This window comes from Physella acuta, unplaced genomic scaffold (assembly GCF_028476545.2).
Source record: "Physella acuta isolate Inbredline_101_S28 unplaced genomic scaffold, ASM2847654v3 ptg000913l, whole genome shotgun sequence".
Taxonomy (NCBI): domain Eukaryota; kingdom Metazoa; phylum Mollusca; class Gastropoda; family Physidae; genus Physella; species Physella acuta.
This window is the reverse complement of record NW_026732430.1, coordinates 824,575-845,911: the sequence shown is the minus strand read 5'-3', so window position 1 is coordinate 845,911 and position 21,337 is coordinate 824,575. Positions and strand designations below refer to the sequence as shown.

Below are 21,337 nucleotides of genomic sequence, written 5' to 3'. Positions count from 1 at the left end.
TGTCATTATAATTATCTTAATTTTGTTTTTAATCGAAGAATAGTGTTGAAAATGTATTCTCGAAAAGTCAATCAATCTTATGTTTGGGTACGAATGGTGAATACTACACCAAAATTGTGTCTGCAGTTTTTCATCTTACTCGGAATCATTCTGCAAATAAAAGAACTCATCTTGTAATTCAACGGGAATGCTGGCACCATCAAGGGAAGAAGAGAATAGGTAATGCGTAAATGCAGATTCTTCTTTTTTTCAGCTCAGAGAAATAGCGATGCAGTCCGTTTTCAAGAGATTCAAGATGCCCAGAAATCGCTTCTTTCGAAATTTTAAATAACTCAAATTTACAATATTTCCAAGATTTATTTTATTCGCCGATTTTGCAGTTTTGATAAAAGTGCCCCGAGATTATCATGGAAAGTTATAATATCCGTTCATTTTACCTGAAACTTCAGGTTAAGCTTATCTTGATGTTCGAACACATCTGCTAGGTATGGTACTCTCTCCAACCACCACTCTAAGTCGTTTTAAGTATACCAAAAAGTCATGTTTCCTTTGCACTTCCAAGAACAATTTGATTTCAGATTTCAATAAAAAACACAATTTACAACATTTCGTTTGACTGCCAGCGTACTGTAGTGTAGAAGAGTAGAACCTCGTGATCTATATTAATGTTTTTTTTTTCAGTTCTTTGAAGGCTCCAGATTTTATATAATTTACGCCTTATACTAGCAATGAACTCTTGATGTCAATTGGTTAGGGTAGTGGTTAGGGAGCTAAATCTTTTCTGTTTTCTGAAAGCCCGATTTTGAGCTAAACATAGATGGCGCGCCATCCGTACAAACCCCCACAGCCGTTCTAACCCATTTTAATCATCCAGTTTCAAAAAAGGTATTTATTTTCTCCATGTTATCTTCACAAAAGAGCAACTCTTCTTTGCTATCATCCGCATGAATATAGACACAGACCAGCAACTGCGAACACGAACTCACGTCTGTTGATTTATCAACTTGAAAAGCAAACAATGGTGAAAGCTTAATTTCAATAAAAATGTGTTATTTAACATTTACGTACATGAAGCGTTTGGTGAGATTTTCTCCCATTGTTTTTTTTTTTTTTTTTTTGCTTGGCGTTTTCTATCGCGACTTCATTTGATGCTTGCACTAATGCTGGTGAAAACATCCTGTTCGATCAAGTCTCTGGCGTCTGCAACTAGCTTCTTACCGACGAAAGAACTCCATATATTTCTGGTGTGTTCCGAATGACTTGTCTCAAATAACGTTTTAGTTTTGAAGATTTCATAGATTCGTTACTGAGAGCAACTTTGTACAGTGCGCTTTGTTTCTTCTCTATTACATTTCCAGTGATGTTAATGAAGCCGAATTTCAAAAATTCTTCTAAATATTTATGTTGTGTTTCAAATTACTAAGGTTTAGTATACCAGTTGGCGACCCCCCAGAAAGACCTTCGCGACCCCCAGGGGGGTCGCGACCCCCAGGTTGGGAACCCGTGCCCTAGAGGTCAGAGATCATCGCCATCAGACCAAATCCATTGAACACTTTGAACACTTTGAACACTTTGAACACTTTGAACACTTTGAACACTTTGAACACTTTGAACACTTTGAACACTTTGAACACTTTGAACACTTTGAAATTCCGGCAAAAACTGACATCCGATCAACTGATTCTTGAGGCATCTGACTCTTAACCTAACTGACTCCTCAGTCCTCTCAACTTACTCCTGACACAACTGACTCCTGACTCAGTTGACTCCTGACTCAAAAGACTCCTGACTCAACAGACTCCTGACTCAACTGACTCCTGGCTCAACTGACTCAACTGACTTTTGACTCAACTGACTCCTGACTCAACTGATAACATGGAGATATGACGCTTGTCTTGGCTTTGATTCCACAGAGCTCCCCTGAGTTCACCCAGCCCTAATTTGTTCCTGGCCAGTAGATATAACAGCTGATTATATTCAAACGTTTTAAAATATTTTCTTGTGAAGTGATCTAATTCTCCCGTTGAAACATTTCATATATCCCCATTTTGTCTACATCAATGTGAAGTGATCTAATTTTCTCGTTAAAAACTTTCATCTATCGCCACTTTGCCTGCAATAATGTGAACATCTACCGCCATAAACCACCATACGTCACCCCCGCCCAATCTTATTACCTCCCTGTTTCCCTTAACAAACCAGCGATAATCGCCCCTGTACCGACCCATCATGCCCGCTCTGCCCGTTGGTGCCCAGGTCATGCCGTCGCACCTACAGGTGCCCGTCTTTTATCCGGCTGGCGGAATACCTGGACAGTTTGAAGCCCCCACCAGCCCCCCCCCCCCCCACCAGCCCGCCCGAGGGTACGGCTTGAATCGTCGGACGACAGCAGCGATAGAACGCAGCGCCGCGCGGCCGTTACTAAACTGTAACGTTCTTTACCTGCAAGGTGGCGGTAGGATTCCACGGATATATCTCTGTGCTGTGTTTACAACTGTTAAATTGCTCGCATTTTTTTAAAACTGAAATCTTGATTAATTTTTTTTAAATTAATAATTTCAATTATATATTCTTTTTAGAAAAATATTGTTGTTTGTTTTAAATTTGACAACAGCGTTCTTTATGTAATTTTTTTTTTTACGATTTCTCTGAAACCTAGAGTTAAAGACCTACTCGGGACCTACGTATATGACAGTAATTAGAGAGTTTATAGTGTGAGGACCTTTGAGGACCTGCCCATCTATCCCAGCCTGCCCGCCACCAACCGACGACCACAGCGACATGGAAGCGGAAGTGCCCGCGCAGACTTTTCTCCAATAACAGAGCGCGCCTCGCTGGGACAAGATCATCTCGTGGGCTCACTGGTTCCTGTGGGGATCGTTATTCATACTGGGATCGTTACAGCCGACAGGGATCGTTACAGCCGACAGGGATCGTTACAGCCGACAGGGATCGTTGTGTCTTGTTGGGATGTTTGTCCTTTCTGCCTGGGATCGTTCTCCTTTCTGACTGGGATCGCCACTGTGGATGTGATACCAGCCACGGATTGAAGTTGACCCCTAACATTGTGAGACCGTAATTTGTGGTAGTGATGTGGTGCCGCGTGTTTCTGGTTGTGGTCGCCGTGTGGTGCCGCATGTTGCTGCTGCTGCTGTGTCCTGTCCCGGTCCTAGCCTCCGTGAAGAGGACCGTGGACCGCCAGACCAACTACGGGACGGTCCGCGGGCTGGTGGACACCCTGCAAGACCCCGCCCACAAGGTGGAGAAGTTCCTCGGAGTACCGTACGCCAGGGCCCCGGTAGGAGAGCTGAGATTTGAGGTAGGTCATCGCTTGTCTAACTTCACCCCCCCCCCCCCAATCAGTGAGATTTGAGGTAGGTCATCGCTTGTCTCCCTTCACCCTCCCCCCCCCCCCCCCAATCAGTGAGATTTGAGGTAGGTCATCGCTTGTCTAACTTCACCCCCCCCCCCCCAATCAGTGAGATTTGAGGTAGGTCATCGCTTGTCTAACTTCACCCCCCCCCCCAATCAGTGAGATTTGAGGTAGGTCATCGCTTGTCTAACTTCACCACCCCCCCCCCCCCCCCAATCAGTGAGATTTGAGGTAGGTCATCGCTTTTCTAACTTCACCACCCCCCACCCCAATCAGTGAGATTTGAGGTAGGTCATCGTTTGTCTAACTTCACCCTTCCCCCCAATCAGTGAGATTTGAGGTAGGTCATCGCTTGTCTCCCTTCACCCCCCCCCCCCACTACAGGCCCCATGTGTGTGGTAGCTGGCCGGTTAAACCTGACTTAACCAGGTTAAACTTGAGCTAAGTTAAACATGGCACAACTTTGATAAACTCGGCTCAATAAAGTTAAACATGACATATCGAAGTTAAACCCAGTTACACATGACGTAATTAAATTAAGCATGAAATAACCAGTTTAAACATGAAGTGACCAATGAAGTTACGATATTTGACCATACCTCCCCGACATATAAACCAACAGACATAGCAAGTAAAGCCTGGCTCTGTACAAAAATGTTTAACTTCTTAATATAGAATCTATTTGTAAAGTTCTCTCCAAATAAAAACCATCTGCTAGATCTAGTTACTAGAGAGTTCAAATATTTCATGTAGGTTGACATTCAATTGATAGTAAAAATAAAACTATAGATAAATAAAACCAAGCTTTAATATACACTAAAGTTAAGAAAATATTTTTTCGCCAAAATAGTAAGAATAAAAGCGATTTAACCCAGAAGTCTTTTCAATACACGTAGCGAATTGTATTTCTCCTATTTATGTGAAGAAAATGAACGTTCATGTTCTGATATTTGGTGCATTTAAATGTGACGTTTGAAAATAATTGTGGACTTAAAAATAGTTTGAAATTGATTTTAAAAATTCGACCCAAACACACCCGGACTTAGTGATTAAAAAACTGGTTTTAAAATACTAGTCTAGATACGAAACAATTTGTTTGCGCTGTTTTTTCTTCTACGCACAAGTCTATCTGCTTATGGTATTGAGCTAGGTATTGTGTTTGATGGAATGGGTTAGATATCTCTGTTTAATGGAATGGGAAAGATAACTGTGTTTAATAGACGGAAAACTATCTGTGTTTAATTAATGGGAAAGATATCTGTGTTTAATTAATGGGAAAGATATCTGTGTTTAACTAATTGGAAAGATATTTGTGTTTAACAGAAATGACACAACAGATAACGTTAATATATGAGAACGCATGAAATGAGAACTAGGCTGTCATGAGTTTACCTACATCTTATGAGAGTGATTGTATGAGAGTGATTGTGTCACATCTTATGAGTGATTGTATGAGAGGGATTGTATGAGAGTGATTGTGTTTACTTACATCTTATGGGTGATTGTATGACAAACTGTGTCGTATTGTGTCTTTGGGAGTGTCTTAGTTCGAGTGTCTCTTATTGAGTCTGACGATATATTTGTCTATAAGTGAATGTCCTTTAAGAATGTTTTAATGTGTCTTACTGCGAGTGTCTTATTCTAAGTGTGTCTGGGAGGCAGTGTGTAGTTATCCAAAGACAGTCTTACCGTGTGTCTTCTTGAAAGTCTGTCTTATTGTGTGTCTTCTTGAAAGTCTGTCTACGAGTGTCTTCTTGAAAGTGTCTTACCGTGTGTCTTCTTAAAAGTGTCTTACCGTGTGTCTTCTTGAAAGTCTGTATTACCGTATGTCTTCTTGAAAGTCTGTCTTACCGTGTTTTTTCCTTGAAAGTCTGTCTTATTGTGTGTCTTCTTAAAAGTCTGTATTACCGTATGTCTTCTTGAAAGTCTGTCTTACGTGTCTTCTTACATGTGTCTTCTTGAAAGTCTGTATTACCCTGTGTCTTCTTGAAAGTCTGTCTTACCGTGTGTCTTCTTGAAAGTCTGTCTACCGTGTGTCTTCTTGAAAGTCTGTCTACCGTGTGTCTTCTTGAAAGTCTGTCTACCGTGTGTCTTCTTGAAAGTCTGTCTACGTGTTTCTTCTTGAAAGTCTGTCTTACGTGTGTCTTCTTGAAAGTCTGTCTTAACGTGTTTTTTCCTTGAAAGTCTGTCTTACCGTGTTTTTTCCTTGAAAGTCTGTCTTACCATTTGTCTTCTTGAAAGTCTGTCTTACCATGTGTCTTTTTAAAAATCTTACCGCGTGTCTTCTTGAAAGTCTGTATTACCATGTGTCTTATAGAAAGTGTCTTACCGTGTGTCTTATAGAAAATGTCTTACCGTGCGTCTTCTTGAAAGTCTGTCTTACCGTGTGTCTTATAGATCCGAACTTAATGAGCAGATACGTGCAGCTAATGTCTGACTACAGGATCGGGTGATGGTCATTAAGTGGATTGATCGGTATCGATACTGCGTCAGTCAGCGTCTAGTGTGGCTGTGGCAGTGTCGATATCGATACTGCGTGCCTATAACAGTGTTGGTTACGATAATGTGTGGCAATAGCAGTGTTGGTATCAATAAGGTACAGTTGTAACAGTCTTGGTATCGATGCTGTGTGCCTGTAGCTGATGGTATCGATACTGTGTGGCTGTTATAGTGTTGGTATCGATACTGGGCTATTGAAATATTGTTGGTATCGATACTGTTCGTTGTAGTCGTCTGATTTTAAGTCGCCACGTCTGCAGTTCTTCATGCATGTGTTGTCTCAATGTGGATGGAAGGATGGGTGTGAGGGTGGGTGGGTAGATGGGTGGGGAGATGGGTGGGTAGATGGGTTGATAGGTGATTTGTTTAGCGAACATATGGATGGAAGGACGGATAGACGGATGGATGGAAAAAAAAATAATCTATGGATTTATGGACGGACAGACGAATGGATGGAAGGACAGATAGACGGATGGATGGAAGGATGGGTGTGAGGGTGGGTGGGTAGGACGGACAGACGGATGGATGGAAGGACGGATAGACGGATGGATAGCTGGATAAGATGGACATCCATTAGGTCCAGCTCCTGAACCAAAGAATGAGCTCCATCTTTAGTCAGCTGATATTTACACACATGAAAACATTACTCACTGTCAAATTCTGACCTTCAAGGAAACTGTCGCTACAGTTCGACCTTGACCTTGCCCTATCCCCTGGTGTCCTAGTCAGTTCACGGCGCGTGTTGTTTGAGCATTTGCTTGCACGTGATTGGTCAACCCGCAAATACAAGGGAGAAAACTCTAAATAATTGTGCGTGCTTCAATATGGCGGCCCGCGTGATGTCAACTGTTTGTTTTGTCCAGCCATTGATCACACAACGGGCTGGTTGTTGTCTTGTCTGCCTGTAGATTGTCTGTTTTCTGTCGTTTTGTCGGGTGTGTCTCTTTAAATATTGTCGACATTTTGTCTGTATTTGTAGTTCTTCTGGTTCAACAAGTTTTGTTCAGTTGAATACCACAACAACACGTGACATGTAAAGACAGCACTACCACGTGACATGTAAAGACAGCACTACCTCGTGACATATAAAGACAGCACTACCACAGTATCACGTGACATGTAAAGACAGCACTACCACGTGACATGTAAAGACAGCACTACCACGTGACATGTAAAGACAGCACTACCACGTGACATGTAAAGACAGCACTATCACGTGACTTGTAAAGACAGCACTACCACGTGACTTGTAAAGACAGCACTACCACGTGACATGTAAAGACAGCACTACCCCACCATCACGTGACTTGTAAAGACAGCACTACCCCATGTGACCTACTTAGGTCGAGTCAGGTTCCATTTTTATTTTATAGGGAGTGATGGTGCAACAACCGGGGTTTTTCCACTGACTTATTAAGGTGTTTAGGGCCCAGAAATTTTCCATTAAGATCTGATTGATTGATTCTGATCAGATGACTATCCCAACCAATGGCTACATGAGTTGAGGATGACCTCCCCTGAGGCAGAAGTCTTTAACTGCACCGCACACTCGCCACACGTGGCAGTTTACCTTGATCAGGCCGTCTACCTTGATCAAACAGTCTATTAAGACCAAGCCGTCCATATTGTCCGGCAATAGATTCTGACCATTTGAACGTGAGAGAACTTAAGTCCTGTGTGTGCTACGCTTTCTTAAGTTGATTTAGTCTTCTAGTATAATATTACTTGTCGCCAAGTAATTCTTGAAGCTATAGCAGTGTTGTGTGGCCTGTGGCTATTTTTAGGCAGTGTTGAAATCTGTGATAGTGTTTTTTCCTACACTTTGTAAGTTGGGTTTTGATATTTTATACATTAAATATTTTATCTAGTTTAACCTGGTGTTCTGCCACAACTGTGTTCGCTTATTAAAGGTTGTATGCAGATTGGATGAGTGTTAATTACAATAGTATCACTAGTTTTCCCTAGACATCGAATTCGAGCCCTAGTGTGTCGTTGTGTTAGTGTTCATCCTTTTAGGCCGTAAGGCATTTGCATATAACCCCGAAAAAAGAATCCGGGGACGTTCACCTTCTATCTGGCTGATAGATAGGTAAACGTTACACCCAAAATCACGTGACATGTAAAGACAGCACTACCTCAGCAACACGTGACTTGTAAAGACAGCACTACCCCAAAACCACGTGACATGTAAAGACAGCACTACCACGTGACATGTAAAGACAGCACTACCACGTGACATGTAAAGACAGCACTACCACGTGACATGTAAAGACAGCACTACCCCAGCAACACGTGACATGATGTAAAGACAGCACTACCACGTGACATGTAAAGACAGCACTACCACGTGACATGTAAAGACAGCACTACCACGTGACATGTAAAGACAGCACTACCACGTGACATGTAAAGACAGCACTACCACGTGACATGTAAAGACAGCACTACCACGTGACATGTAAAGACAGCACTACCACGTGACATGTAAAGACAGCACTACCACGTGACATGTAAAGACAGCACTACCCCAGCAACACGTGACATGATGTAAAGACAGCACTACCACGTGACATGTAAAGACAGCACTACCACGTGACATGTAAAGACAGCACTACCACGTGACATGTAAAGACAGCACTACCACGTGGCATGTAAAGACAGCACTACCACGTGCCATGTAAAGACAGCACTACCACGTGACATGTAAAGACAGCACTACCACGTGACATGTAAAGACAGCACTACCACGTGACATGTAAAGACAGCACTACCCCAGCAACACGTGACATGATGTAAAGACAGCACTACCACGTGACATGTAAAGACAGCACTACCACGTGACATGTAAAGACAGCACTACCACGTGACATGTAAAGACAGTACTACCACGTGACATGTAAAGACAGCACTACCACGTGGCATGTAAAGACAGCACTACCACGTGCCATGTAAAGACAGCACTACCACGTGACATGTAAAGACAGCACTACCACGTGACATGTAAAGACAGCACTACCCCAGCATCACGTGGCATTTTGTCCCCTTGTGTTCACAACTGATGTCTCTAGTGTTTCATGAACTTCACTTCAAATCACTTCATATCATTAATCTTTAGCATACGTTCATTATATCATACCTGTATAACGTTATATCAACGTTCAAGTTTAATCGGTAATTATGTGATCGTATGTTTTGACTGTATACATTTAGTTCGGAGTAGCTCATGAGAAAACTCAGCTATTAAAGCGTACTTGGCTTAAGTTGGCTAGACAAAAAAAAATTATATACACACACATATACACGCGCACGCTTACACGCACACGCGTACAAACACATACACGCACACACTTACACACGCATAAACAGATTTTGTAATCGCTTTGGTTGGGAAAAAAAGACACCCCAAAATTTTCGGAATGCTCGCTCTAAACAAGGACAATAACATTCGTTCTTATATTACACTTTTATTTCGTTCATTTAGTTTTAGTTTTAGTTTTTTATTAGCCAGCCTGGCTCACGCTAACAATACACAGCCGAGGTTTAATATCCCTTTTCAGCACTTGAGATCCTGATTTACACCTATTTAAAACCCATTTCACATAAACACACGGCCAGGCGGGTCGGGGAGGTGTTTGAACTGTTTTATCGTCTGCCCATCAAAGACCAACTTGCACAACTCCCTGTACGAGTGGTGGGGTGGGGTGGGGGAGGAGGGCGCTCTCAGACCGGTGCGGCTCGGTGCGAGACGGCTCTCAGCGCGGCTCCGAGGTTCGAGAAAACACTATCGAGTTTCAATTACCCACTGCACAGCCCAGTCCCGACTCAAAGCCGTGGATTCTTTTATTTAACTAGCGGGCTGGTGAAGCCTTATCAAATCTGTTGCCCTTTGCCGCTCGTAGCGCCCCTCTAGCGAGCGATCCTTGTGTGATCGGTTGTTTGTTGGGACTTGGCTGCCCGGGCTGTTTGTAGCTTTGTGTGTCTGACTGTATTGGAGCCTTCTCTAGCCTAAGGAAAATAAACAATTAGGAAAATAAATATTTTCCTTTTCCTCACTGAGGTGTTGGGTTCTTAGTTCTGGTGCTGGGGAAGTGGAAAATGTAAAATATGTCTTTGCTCACCTTTTATATATACATACATACATACACACATATTTATATACATACACACAAACACAGACACACACACACATATATATATATATATATATATATATATATATATATATATATATATATATATATATATATATATATATGTGTGTGTGTGTGTGTGTGTCTGTGTTTTTGTGGATACGGGGGGGGGGGGGTTATGCGGGTGGGTGTGGGTGTGTGGGGGGAGGTGTGTATGTGTAGTGCGCATATTCCAGCTGCGGCTGCGAGCGGTAATTTAGCTGAGGGGCTCCAACAAAACACGATGAGACGGGACAAGAGAAGCAACTCTGGCCAGTACTTGTCACGTGATCAGTACTTGTCACGTGGGACGTTGACTTGTGGCGAAACGTCCATGAGTGTAACGAACAAGGTTGGGCACAGCTTCATGGACCAGGGCCGTCCATCATCGAACATTTACCTGTCCTCTTCCCCTCCTCCTTAAGCCCGAGTCATAGACTGACCTGCCCCTCGTTAAGCTCTGACCAGCCCCTCATTAAGCTCCAGTCATATAGTGACCAGCCCCATACTATACTCTAGTAATAGACTGGCCAGCCCCTCGTTAAGCTCCGACAGACCCCTCGTTAAGCTCCAGTCATAGAATGGTCAGCCCCTCGTTAAGCTCCAGTCATATAATGGTCAGCCCCTCGTTAAGCTCCAGTCATAGAATGGTCAGCCCCTCGTTAAGCTCCAGTCACAGAATGGTCAGCCCCTCGTTAAGCTCCGACAGACCCCTCGTTAAGCTCCAGTCCCAGAGTAGTGCCACGACTACGGACCAATCAAGTCGATTCCAGACATTAGCACCTGACGAGACGCCACACCGACCAGCAGACGACAAAAGAAAAAATTGTGTCCAATTAAACTAATGTTAGAACGGCCAGAGATTGGCGCCAGACACGGCAGCAGTTAACCTTGGACTACAGCCCTGGTGTTTTAAAATTTACTGTTGGATTTGTTCGTTTCATTTTTTTTTATTATTTTTAAAATTAGCATTTTAAGCTGCTATTTTAAAATATTTTTAATACTATTTTTTAAACAGTATTGATTTAATAATACTTTAAACTTTTTTTTTTATTATTTTTAAATACTATGTTCAGGTACTATTTTAAATATACGATTTTTTGGTACAAATGTTTTAAACAGGCCTACTACTTTTTTTTACTAGTTTTTACTTTACAATAATACATAGTGTAAAGGAGGCTTAGCAATCGTGCTGAATACTTGAACCGATATTTTGACAGTTGTCACCCTTCTACACCACCCTACTTTATCGTATACGGAATGTAAAAGATGCGTTGTGATCGTGTTAAAATCTAAATCGAGATTTTGACAATTTTTTTTTTTAACCTTCCGGAGCCGGAAATTTTTTTTAATCCTGTCCGTTTGTAAGTGCGTATGTAAAAACGATAACTTGAGTACCGGTTCAGTTAAGTAAACTTAATTTCAAAAAATCAGTATAATATCAAATTTGTAGCTTTCTTTCAACTTTTGAAAGATTTCCGGTGTCCGGAAGCGGTACTTTACTCTATTTCCGTGGGAAGACGAAGTTAGGAAGACGAAATTTCATCAACACGTATAGTATCTTATAGTTGGATAACTCTCAAATTGTGAGTGGCCTACATATCCGGAAGTAATGCTTTACTCTATTCCTGGTTTCTATAATACAAAAGTTTATTTCTGATTTCTCAAAAATATCAGTTTAACGGGACGGTTTTGTTTTAAACTTTTCACTAAGATAAAGACTCGGTGACAGTGGACCAAAAATTGGAACTTAATTAGATGTTTAATTACATTTTTTAAAATTAATCAATGTTTTCTTATAATGTACTTATTTTTTTAAATAGATTTGTACAAATCTCGACGTTTTACATCTCACTGAATCGGAACAACATATTTTTGCAATTTTGTCCGTATGCCTGTGTGTGTATGTGTGTATGTATGTGTGTGTGAGTATGAACACAATTACTTAAGTACCGTTACAGCTAGGTTGATGAAATTTCATATAGAAGTATGATATCATATGATATGATGGTAACCGGAAGTGGAGCTTATTCTACTTTCAACTTTTCAAAAGCCTATAACTTGAGTACTATTTCAGATAGATAAATGAAATTTAACATGTAAGTAAAATATCTAATTCTCTGCCTTCTATCAAATGTTTAGTAATTGCCGTGAACCGGGATAGTAATTTACGCTATTTCCGATTTCTCGAAAACCGCATGTGAATTTATAAAGAGCTAATAATATTCCGCACTATTATACACATGTTGTTTGGCGTTCACTTGGTGCGCAATTCTTTTTTCTACGAGATTCTATTATATTTTAAAAAGTTTAAGTAATTAAAAGTGGATTAAATATCATGTCTGTATCCCGAGTTGCCATCCTCCCTCTGTTATATAAGAATAGTCGGGAAAGTTTAGGCGAGATCACTCCCGTTTTATTTTTAAATGTATTTTTTTTTAAATCTCTACTTCCCCATTGCACTATATCATTGCCATCATCCTTACTGTTGTATAAGAGTATATGAGAATGTTTAGGGTTTTCGAGTCTTCGATGGTAATTTTCTTACCTCTTTCCTTTTATATGAATAATTACTAAAGATTAGATCAGGGGTTCCCAACCTTTTTTACTCTAGAGCACATTCTAAAATATCGGTAGGGTGGCGGGCTCCACCTATTTTAAATCGACAACCTCCTTCCAGAGGCGTAGCGACCCTTCCCTTCACCCGGGGACAAAACTTTCGATTTGCACCCCCCCCCCCCTCAAACTTTCGATTCTGTCTCTGTCGAATAGTGAGAGGCGGGCACGTACGAATCGTTCGGCGGGCGCCATGGCGCCCGCGGGCACGGGGTTGGGAACCCCTGGATTAGATGATAAACAGCTACAAGAAACGTTATGTTAATAAGCTTTAAAGTGCAATGAAATAAGAAAAAATTCTGAAGTTAGTTGAGTTATTCTCGTGTTCGTCACATGATATTTGATGGTCTCATGTTAGTCTCGTGTTAGTCTCACGTTATCTCTAGTGACGCGAGATTATTAAATCGATATCTTGTTTATCGATTTATTAAACACAAAAATAGCCTAATTTTTTTTCCGTTTCCGATTTCAATCGATTGTTTTAGAGTGTAATAAAGGGATCAGTCATTGATTGATCTCTGTGTCATGTTTAATTACTGCTTGTTGGTGGTCCTCATTATTGTGGTTCATGATTTGGTGGTCCTTATTATAGTGGTTGATGATTTGGTGGTCCTTAACTTTGTAGTTGATAATTTGATGGTCCTCGTTTTTACAGCATAAGCAGGAATTTAATTTGACGACACTTTAATTACCAGTTTCTTGAAAACATTTGCTGGCGATATAGAATTTAGATGAAATAATCGGACAAGTTTATCAGCTACCAAATATCAGGGCACGTGACAGCTTCTGAAAACGCCATTGTTCACGTGACAGGATCAAGCACGCGATTGGTTGGTTTCACCTCGATTCGCTTCAAATCTTTCACGTTTAAATTATGTTTTTTTTTTATTGGAAGCCCAAGAATCATCCTTGCTTATTTTCGTGAAATTGATTTTACTGCTTGTTTATTACCAATTAACTAACGTAATCTCGCTCAAGCCTTTAACATTTTACACCAGACGCTAACGTTGGATAAAGACCAAACTATCACTCGTGTGGGACTTGCCCATTAACTGATTGAAAATTTCAAAGTGTAACAATAAGTTTCATTTCATTTCAAGTGAGATTTTTAATAAATATTCTTTAACAGCAAATACTTATACCTCAATTGTGTTAAAGTTTAATAAAGCCGTTTAGTTGTGTTGAAACCCACGTGACTGGTGACCCATGTTTACACATATTTCCATGACGTCATATCAGTCAACACGCCTACTCTCGATCCGTTCGACTTTCTTGTCTTTGATAGATTAAGATAAGCTCCCACTGTAAGTGTTAGTCGATTGGTCTCGTGTCTCATTTGGATTATGACCCAGTTAAGCTTAACCCCAGCCTCAAGAGCATCCATGAGCAACACATACCCTAAGAGGCTTCAAAGTTGTAATGGGGGGGGAGGGGGTAGAGATAAACCTAACCCAAACTATCCTAACCTTTCTCATAGTCGTGTATATCAAGAGCCAACCGACACATCTAAGGAAAAATTAACTATTTCCTTGTCTAATTCTCTGTTTTGTTTCGTATCTTGGCGATTGAAACAAGGAGCGCAAGCCCAAAGCTTTAGGTTTAACCCGTCTGTGTGCAGTAAGGTACGTAGGTGATCATTGTAGGTGAGCAACTGGTGGTCAGGGGACTCATGGGATACTACATTATTTAACATGGGGGGGGTCAGGATACTTAAAAAATTTTACATCAGAATGTCCGGCTAGAAATTTACATTAGAATGTCCGGCTAGAAATTCACATCAGAATGTCCGGCTAGAAATTCACATCAGAATGTCCGGATAGAAATTTACATCAGAATGTCCGGCTAGAAATTTACATCAGAATGCCCGGCTAGAAATTTACATCAGAATGTCCGGCTAGAAATGTACATCAGAATGTCCGGCTAGAAATTCACATCAGAATGTCCGGCTAGAAATTCACATCAGAATGTCCGGATAGAAATTTACATCAGAATGTCCGGCTACAAATTTACATCAGAATGCCCGGCTAGAAATTTACATCAGAATGTCCGGCTAGAAATGTACATCAGAATGTCCGGCTAGAAATGTACATCAGAATGTCCGGATAGAAAATGAAACCAGAAACACCGTCAGAGTTATCAGCTGATTTACTAGATGGGTATATCATATCTCTACCCCATCCATTCCACCCCCCACCCCACCCACCCCACTCCCACCCCCACCTCAGGCTTGTAGCAAAAACATGTGTTTCTTATGGATCACAAATTATCACATCCTGACTGGTTATTTGTGGCCACCCAACGCCTCGTCACGTGACCTTCAGTCCAGATTTTCTAGAAATTTCTCTGCCCCACCCCACCCCCACCTTGCACGTGCAACAGGTCCCGACCTCTCCCACCGGTATCACGTTCCAATCATTCCAGTCCTCGTCTACCTTATCGTCATCTGGCCAGCGGTGACGTCATCGGGCCTTATCGTCATCTGGCCCAGCGGTGACGTCATCTCGCCCAGCGGTGACGTCAGCGGGCCTTATCGTCATCTGGCCCAGCGGTGACGTCATCTCGCACAGCGGTGACGTCAGCGGGCCTTATCGTCATCTGGCCCAGCGGTGACGTCATCTCGCACGGCGGTGACGTCATCGGGCCTTATCGTCATCAGGCCCAGTGGTGACGTCATCGGGCCTTATCGTCATCAGGCCCAGTGGTGACGTCATCGGGCCTTATCGTCATCTGGCCCAGCGGTGACGTCATCTCACCCAGCGGTGACGTCATAGTGCCTCCTCGGACTCGTCTGGTTGGTGAACTTTATCAAGGACAGACAACTTTGGTGAACTATATCAAGGACAGACAACTTTGGTGAACTATATCCAGGACAGACAACTTTGGTGAACTATATCAAGGACAGACAACTTTGGTGAACTATATAAAGGACAGACAACTTTGGTGAACTAAAGGACAGACAACTTTGGTGAACTAAAGGACAGACAACTTTGGTGAACTAAAGGACAGACAACTGTGGTGAACTAAAGGACAGACAACTTTGGTGAACTATATCAAGGGCAGACAACTTTGGTGAACTATATCAAGGATAGACAACTTTGGTGAACTATATCAAGGACAGACAACTTTGGTGAACTATATAAAGGACAGACAACTTTGGTGAACTATATAAAGGACAGACAACTTTGGTGAACTAAAGGACAGACAACTTTGGTGAACTAAAGGACAGACAACTTTGGTGAACTAAAGGACAGACAACTGTGGTGAACTAAAGGACAGACAACTTTGGTGAACTATATCAAGGATAGACAACTTTGGTGAACTAAAGGACAGACAACTTTGGTGAACTATATCAAGGATAGACAACTTTGGTGAACTATATCAAGGACAGACAACTTTGGTGAACTATATCAAGGATAGACAACTTTGGTGAACTATATCAAGGACAGACAACTTTGGTGAACTAAAGGACAGACAACTTTGGTGAACTATATGACAGACAACTTTAGTGAACTATATCAAGGACAGACAACTTTGATACGATACTGTAATGCCTTGTGTGCCTAGAGAGTGGACTTTATTGTGTCACTCACTAATATGGTTGACGTTCGGTAGAGTTGTGAGGTTGGCGAGTCTTTTTGTGTCGTTAGGGCTGTTGGCATGAAACAGTCACGTGATGTGAATTTTAAAAAACCTTGACCTTTGACACCACGTGAGATGAAAGGCGGCTAGAGTTTTAAAGGTGAGATTTGCCACGGTAATTAAAGATAAGGTGTGTCTGGGGTAACCGAGGGTAATCTGGGGGGCGGGGTGAAACGGGGGGGGGGGGGTAACATTGGGTAATCAGCGGTAGGGGGGGGGGGGGGGTAACATGCAATCAGGGGTGGGTGGTTTCATGTGTGCTAGCCATGGGGCTGGTGGTTCAATATTTGAACCACAAGTGGTGAGTGGTTTTAAAAAGGGGAGCTAAGAAATAATGAGCATGCTAAAAGAGGATCAAAGTCTCGATGACGTTGCTGTAGTGTTGAATAACATTTTGCACGTGAGCGGAGAACCACTGAAAGATGTGCAGACGACAACTGGAATCTAGATCTCCCGCCCACATTAGAGTCGAACATTGTCTTCTTATCGCCTCGTGTTTACAGTTCTAGACAAACCCACAGGAACCCAAGCATTGTCTTCCTGTTGTTTCTGTAAATGATAATAAAGCCGCTATTCTTTTTAAACTAACGACCTTTCCACTCGGCGTGTTTGACATTTAAAGCCGGGCGTCGATTCGCGAATCTTATCGGGAAAATCCAGTCGAGTTTTTCCGAAGGTAACAGTAAGAATTTGATTTTCAATCGGCGAAATGGCAGGAGCCAGGGGCGGCATCGCCAGGAAAATGCCAGCACTGGCCGAAGGTACCTCCGTGCTTTAGATTCACCTGTCCAAATACCCCGGATGCCAGTTTGTTCAAGCGGTAGTGTTGCCAGATTTTTAATAGTATTTAAGTGGACGATTCAGGTACGACTAAGTGTATAAGTTGTGTTTTTATTCCCCCGAAGGGATGACCTACAAGAAGGGGTCAAGAGGACTTGGTGTTTTTTCCTTTACCCATTAATACTCACGTCTTAAAGCGCGTCCTACAGGTATACGAAAGACCAACAAGATAAAATCTAATTTGGAAGAAAAGAATGTAAAAATCTGGCCAACACATGGACTCAATTCCCTGAGATTTGGATCGAGACAAAGTAAATCTTTGGCTACACATGGTTGTAGTTCGTGGTTTGTGGTTCGTGGTTTGTGGTTCGTGGTTTATGGTTCGTGGTTTGTGGTTCGCGGTTCGTGGTTTGTGGTTCGTGGTTTGTGGTTCGTGGTTTATGGTTCGTGGTTTGTGGTTTGTGGTTTGTGGTTCGTGGTTCGTGGTTCGTGGTTCGTGGTTTGTGGTTCGTGGTTCGTGGTTCGTGGTTCGTGGTTCGTGGTTCGTGGTTTGTGGTTCGTGGTTTGTGGTTTGTGGTTTGTGGTTCGTGGTTTGTGGTTCGTGGTTTGTGGTTCGTGGTTCGTGGTTCGTGGTTTGTGGTTCGTGGTTTGTGGTTCGTGGTTCGTGCAGACCTTGGTGCGGTGATAGTTCTCTCCTGATCAGAGTTTCTTCCAGGCATCTCTTCGGGGGGGCGGGGGACAAAGCCCCCGCCCCCCCCCCCCGAAAATTTTTTACCGCCCCCCCCCCCCCCCGAGCGGAATGAAATTTATATAATTTATATAGAAAATATATATTTTTAACAGTGTCCGCCCCCCCCCCCCCGAAGAAAGTTTACCGACCCCCCGAAAATTTCAAGTGCCCCCCCCCCCGGAGAAAAAAGTCTGGAAGAAACACTGCTCCTGATGCGGTGGTAGATCTCTCATGATATCTTACAGTTTACACCCAGAAGAGACAGATACTTAAAAACTGACACCTGATTTTACAGTGACTGACATTCAAATGTGACGAACCTTTAAAGACTGGTGCTACAGTTTTTCCAATTTCTGTTCACAAAGTAATGCAAACCTGTTTTACCTTCTCAGAATGTTAGAACCTGCTCTATTTATTGTATTCATATCTGGAATACTGTTTTTAACTAAATTAAAATTGAAATGTATAAAGGATTTCATAGGAAACTTAAAATTGGAAATTTAAAAATGTCAAAGCCTTACCTGAATAACCACAGTTTGCGTAACTTCACCTAAACAATACACATATGGAGTAACGTGACCTAAACAATACACATATGGAGTAACGTGACCTAAACAATACACAGAGTAAAGTGACCTAAACAATGCACGGACAGAGTGACGTCACATAAACAATACACGAACAGAGAGACGGCGCATAAACAATACACGAAGTGAGTGACGTCACATAAACAATACACGAAGTGAGTGACGTCACCTAAACAATACACGGACAGAGTGACGTCACCTAAACAATACACGGACAGAGTTACGTCACCTAAACAATACACGGACAGAGTTACGTGACCTAAACAATACACGGAGTAGTTGTTGGGACACGGACAACGACGGGCAGAAGTGGGTATGTCCGGGTAATGGCGTCCGATTTATCGGGATTATTTTTTGTGTAAATCTCAGTCCTGGATAGGCAGCAAATACCCTAGCTACGCCCCTGGCACGATACACTCTTGAGACTTGTGGGACCAAATACCCTAGCTACGCCCCTGGCACGATACACTCTTGAGACTTGTGGACCCAAATACCCTAGCTACGCCCCTGGCACGATACACTCTTGAGACTTGTGGGACCAAATACCCTAGCTACGCCCCTGGCACGATACACTCTTGAGACTTGTGGACCCAAATACCCTAGCTACGCCCCTGGCACGATACACTCTTGAGACTTGTGGGACCAAATACCCTAGCTACGCCCCTGGCACGATACACTCTTGAGACTTGTGGGACCAAATACCCTAGCTACGCCCCTGGCACGATACACTCTTGAGACTTGTGGGACCAAATACCCTAGCTACGCCCCTGGCACGATACACTCTTGAGACTTGTGGGACCAAATACCCTAGCTACGCCCCTGGCACGATACACTCTTGAGACTTGTGGGACCAAATACCCTAGCTACGCCCCTGGCACGATACACTCTTGAGACTTGTGGGACCAAATACCCTAGCTACGCCCCTGGCACAATACACTCTTGAGACTTGTGGACCCAAATACCCTAGCTACGCCCCTGGCACAATACACTCTTGAGACTTGTGGACCCAAATACCCTAGCTACGCCATTGGCACGATACACTCTTTAGGTTTGTGGACTGATGGTAAGTTTATAATTTGAGACCATCTTGCGGCTGCCCAGTTGAATGTTTCTCTTTTGATGGCGTTGAACAATGCTGTACCTGGCGGTGGTTGAGGTGAGTCACACAGGTGCACACGGGTCATGTGACTACACAAGATGTTGTTGAAACAAACATACCCCCTCACCCCCTGCCGACCAACAGTCTTATTTCCACCTTGTTTATTGTGACTAGAGTTTCTGGTTTCTCGCCAGTTGGAAAAAGGGAATGAAAGTACAAAAGTACATTTTTCTCGGAGGTCCGCGCGTGTACAAGGAGCATCTTGTACTGGTTGGACAATTTGGTGCTTGAGGTCAGAGGTCGACTTCCGGGTCATAAATATACAGTAGCTTTTGCTGTATACCACACTACTACAAGATTTCACACTATCGCTGATTGTGATTGCTGATTGTGGTTGCTGATTGTGATTGATTATTGTGACTGATGATCGCGATTGATGATTGTTATTGATGATTGATGATTTTTAATGATGATTGATGATTATGATTGTGATTGATGATTGTGAATGCTGATTGTGATTGCTCAATATGATTTCGTATTGAGCGTATATACGAGTAGGATTTGTAAGGTGAAGGTCAAGCGTGCTGTGGCCTGCTTGCGAAACCGACCAATCAGCGTGTAGCACGGCGTCCGTCACAGCGTGACGTCACATTTCAACATCCGTTTTCTTAGCTCGTGCCGCTCAAAAGGTTTCCTGACGACTTTGGTGGCGGCCCCAGCATAATTGGTCACTTCAGACAAGCCATGTGCAGCTCATTAGCTGCACACTAATGGGGAAGGGGGGTGAGCTGGGCTCAGCTCATGTTCGTACCTAGCACTCAGATGTGAATTAATTAGATGTCATGTGTCTAGAAAGATGCCATGTGTCTAGATGGATGTCATGTGTCTAGATATGTTTTGTGTCTACATAGATGTCATGTATCTAGATATATGTCATGTGTCTAGATAGATGTCATGTGTCTACGTAGATGCCATGTGTCTAGATAGATGTCATGTGTCTACTTAGAAGTCATATGTCTAGATAGATGTCAAGTGTCCTCATAGATGTCATGTGTCTAGATATATGTCAAGTGTCCTCATAGAAGTCATGTATCTATATAGATGCCATGTGTCTAGATAGATGTCATGTGATCTAAGTGTGAGTGATTGTTGAGTGGCGTGAGTACTTTGGTCACGTGACGTATATCCGAGCCTGTCCAGGATGTTCAGGGGAAGGAACTGGTCGACAGCAATAGGACATTAGTCACCACTGGAAGTAGGGCAGGGTTCACAACATCACGTCACTCCGTAGTAACTGATCACGTCACTCCGTGGTAACTGATCACGTCACTCCGTAGTAACTGATCACGTCACTCCGTGGTAACTGATCACGTCACTCCGTGGTAACTGATCACGTCACTCCGTGGTAACTGATCACGTCACTCCGTGGTAACTGATCACGTCACTCCGTGGTAACTGATCACGTCACTCCGTGGTAACTGATCACGTCACTCCGTGGTAACTGATCACGTCACTCCGTGGTAACTGATCACGTCACTCCCTGGTATCTGATCACGTCATCGCTGGGTCGTTGATCACGCAACACCGTAGTCGTGGATCACGTCATTCAGTAGATCATCGACTACGTCATAACGTTTCATAGGTCACCTCAAATATGATGTACTGTGAATGCTAGAAATTTGGAAATTAATTACGCAATTAATTAAACACGTTTTTTTGGACAGCTAAAACTCCGAGCTTACATTTTTCTCACGAGTTTTTAGCTCTCTCAACTCTGAACAATTTAAACCTGATTTATCTTTCGCCATTTTTTTACAATTTTACCAATTCGTTTTTTTTCCTCTG

General features: G+C 42.6%; 1 protein-coding gene across 1 annotated transcript in view; it reads left to right on the top strand.

The window, feature by feature from the left end:
• Positions 1-3,087: 3,087 nt before the first annotated feature.
• Positions 3,088-21,337, top strand: part of LOC131953169 (cholinesterase 1) — a 57,531-nt gene continuing 39,281 nt past the window's right edge. The window contains exon 1 of the mRNA XM_059316225.1: positions 3,088-3,319. Coding sequence (XP_059172208.1) covers positions 3,092-3,319 — 228 coding nt within the window. The 5' untranslated portion in view covers positions 3,088-3,091. The remainder of the gene's footprint in view (positions 3,320-21,337) is intronic.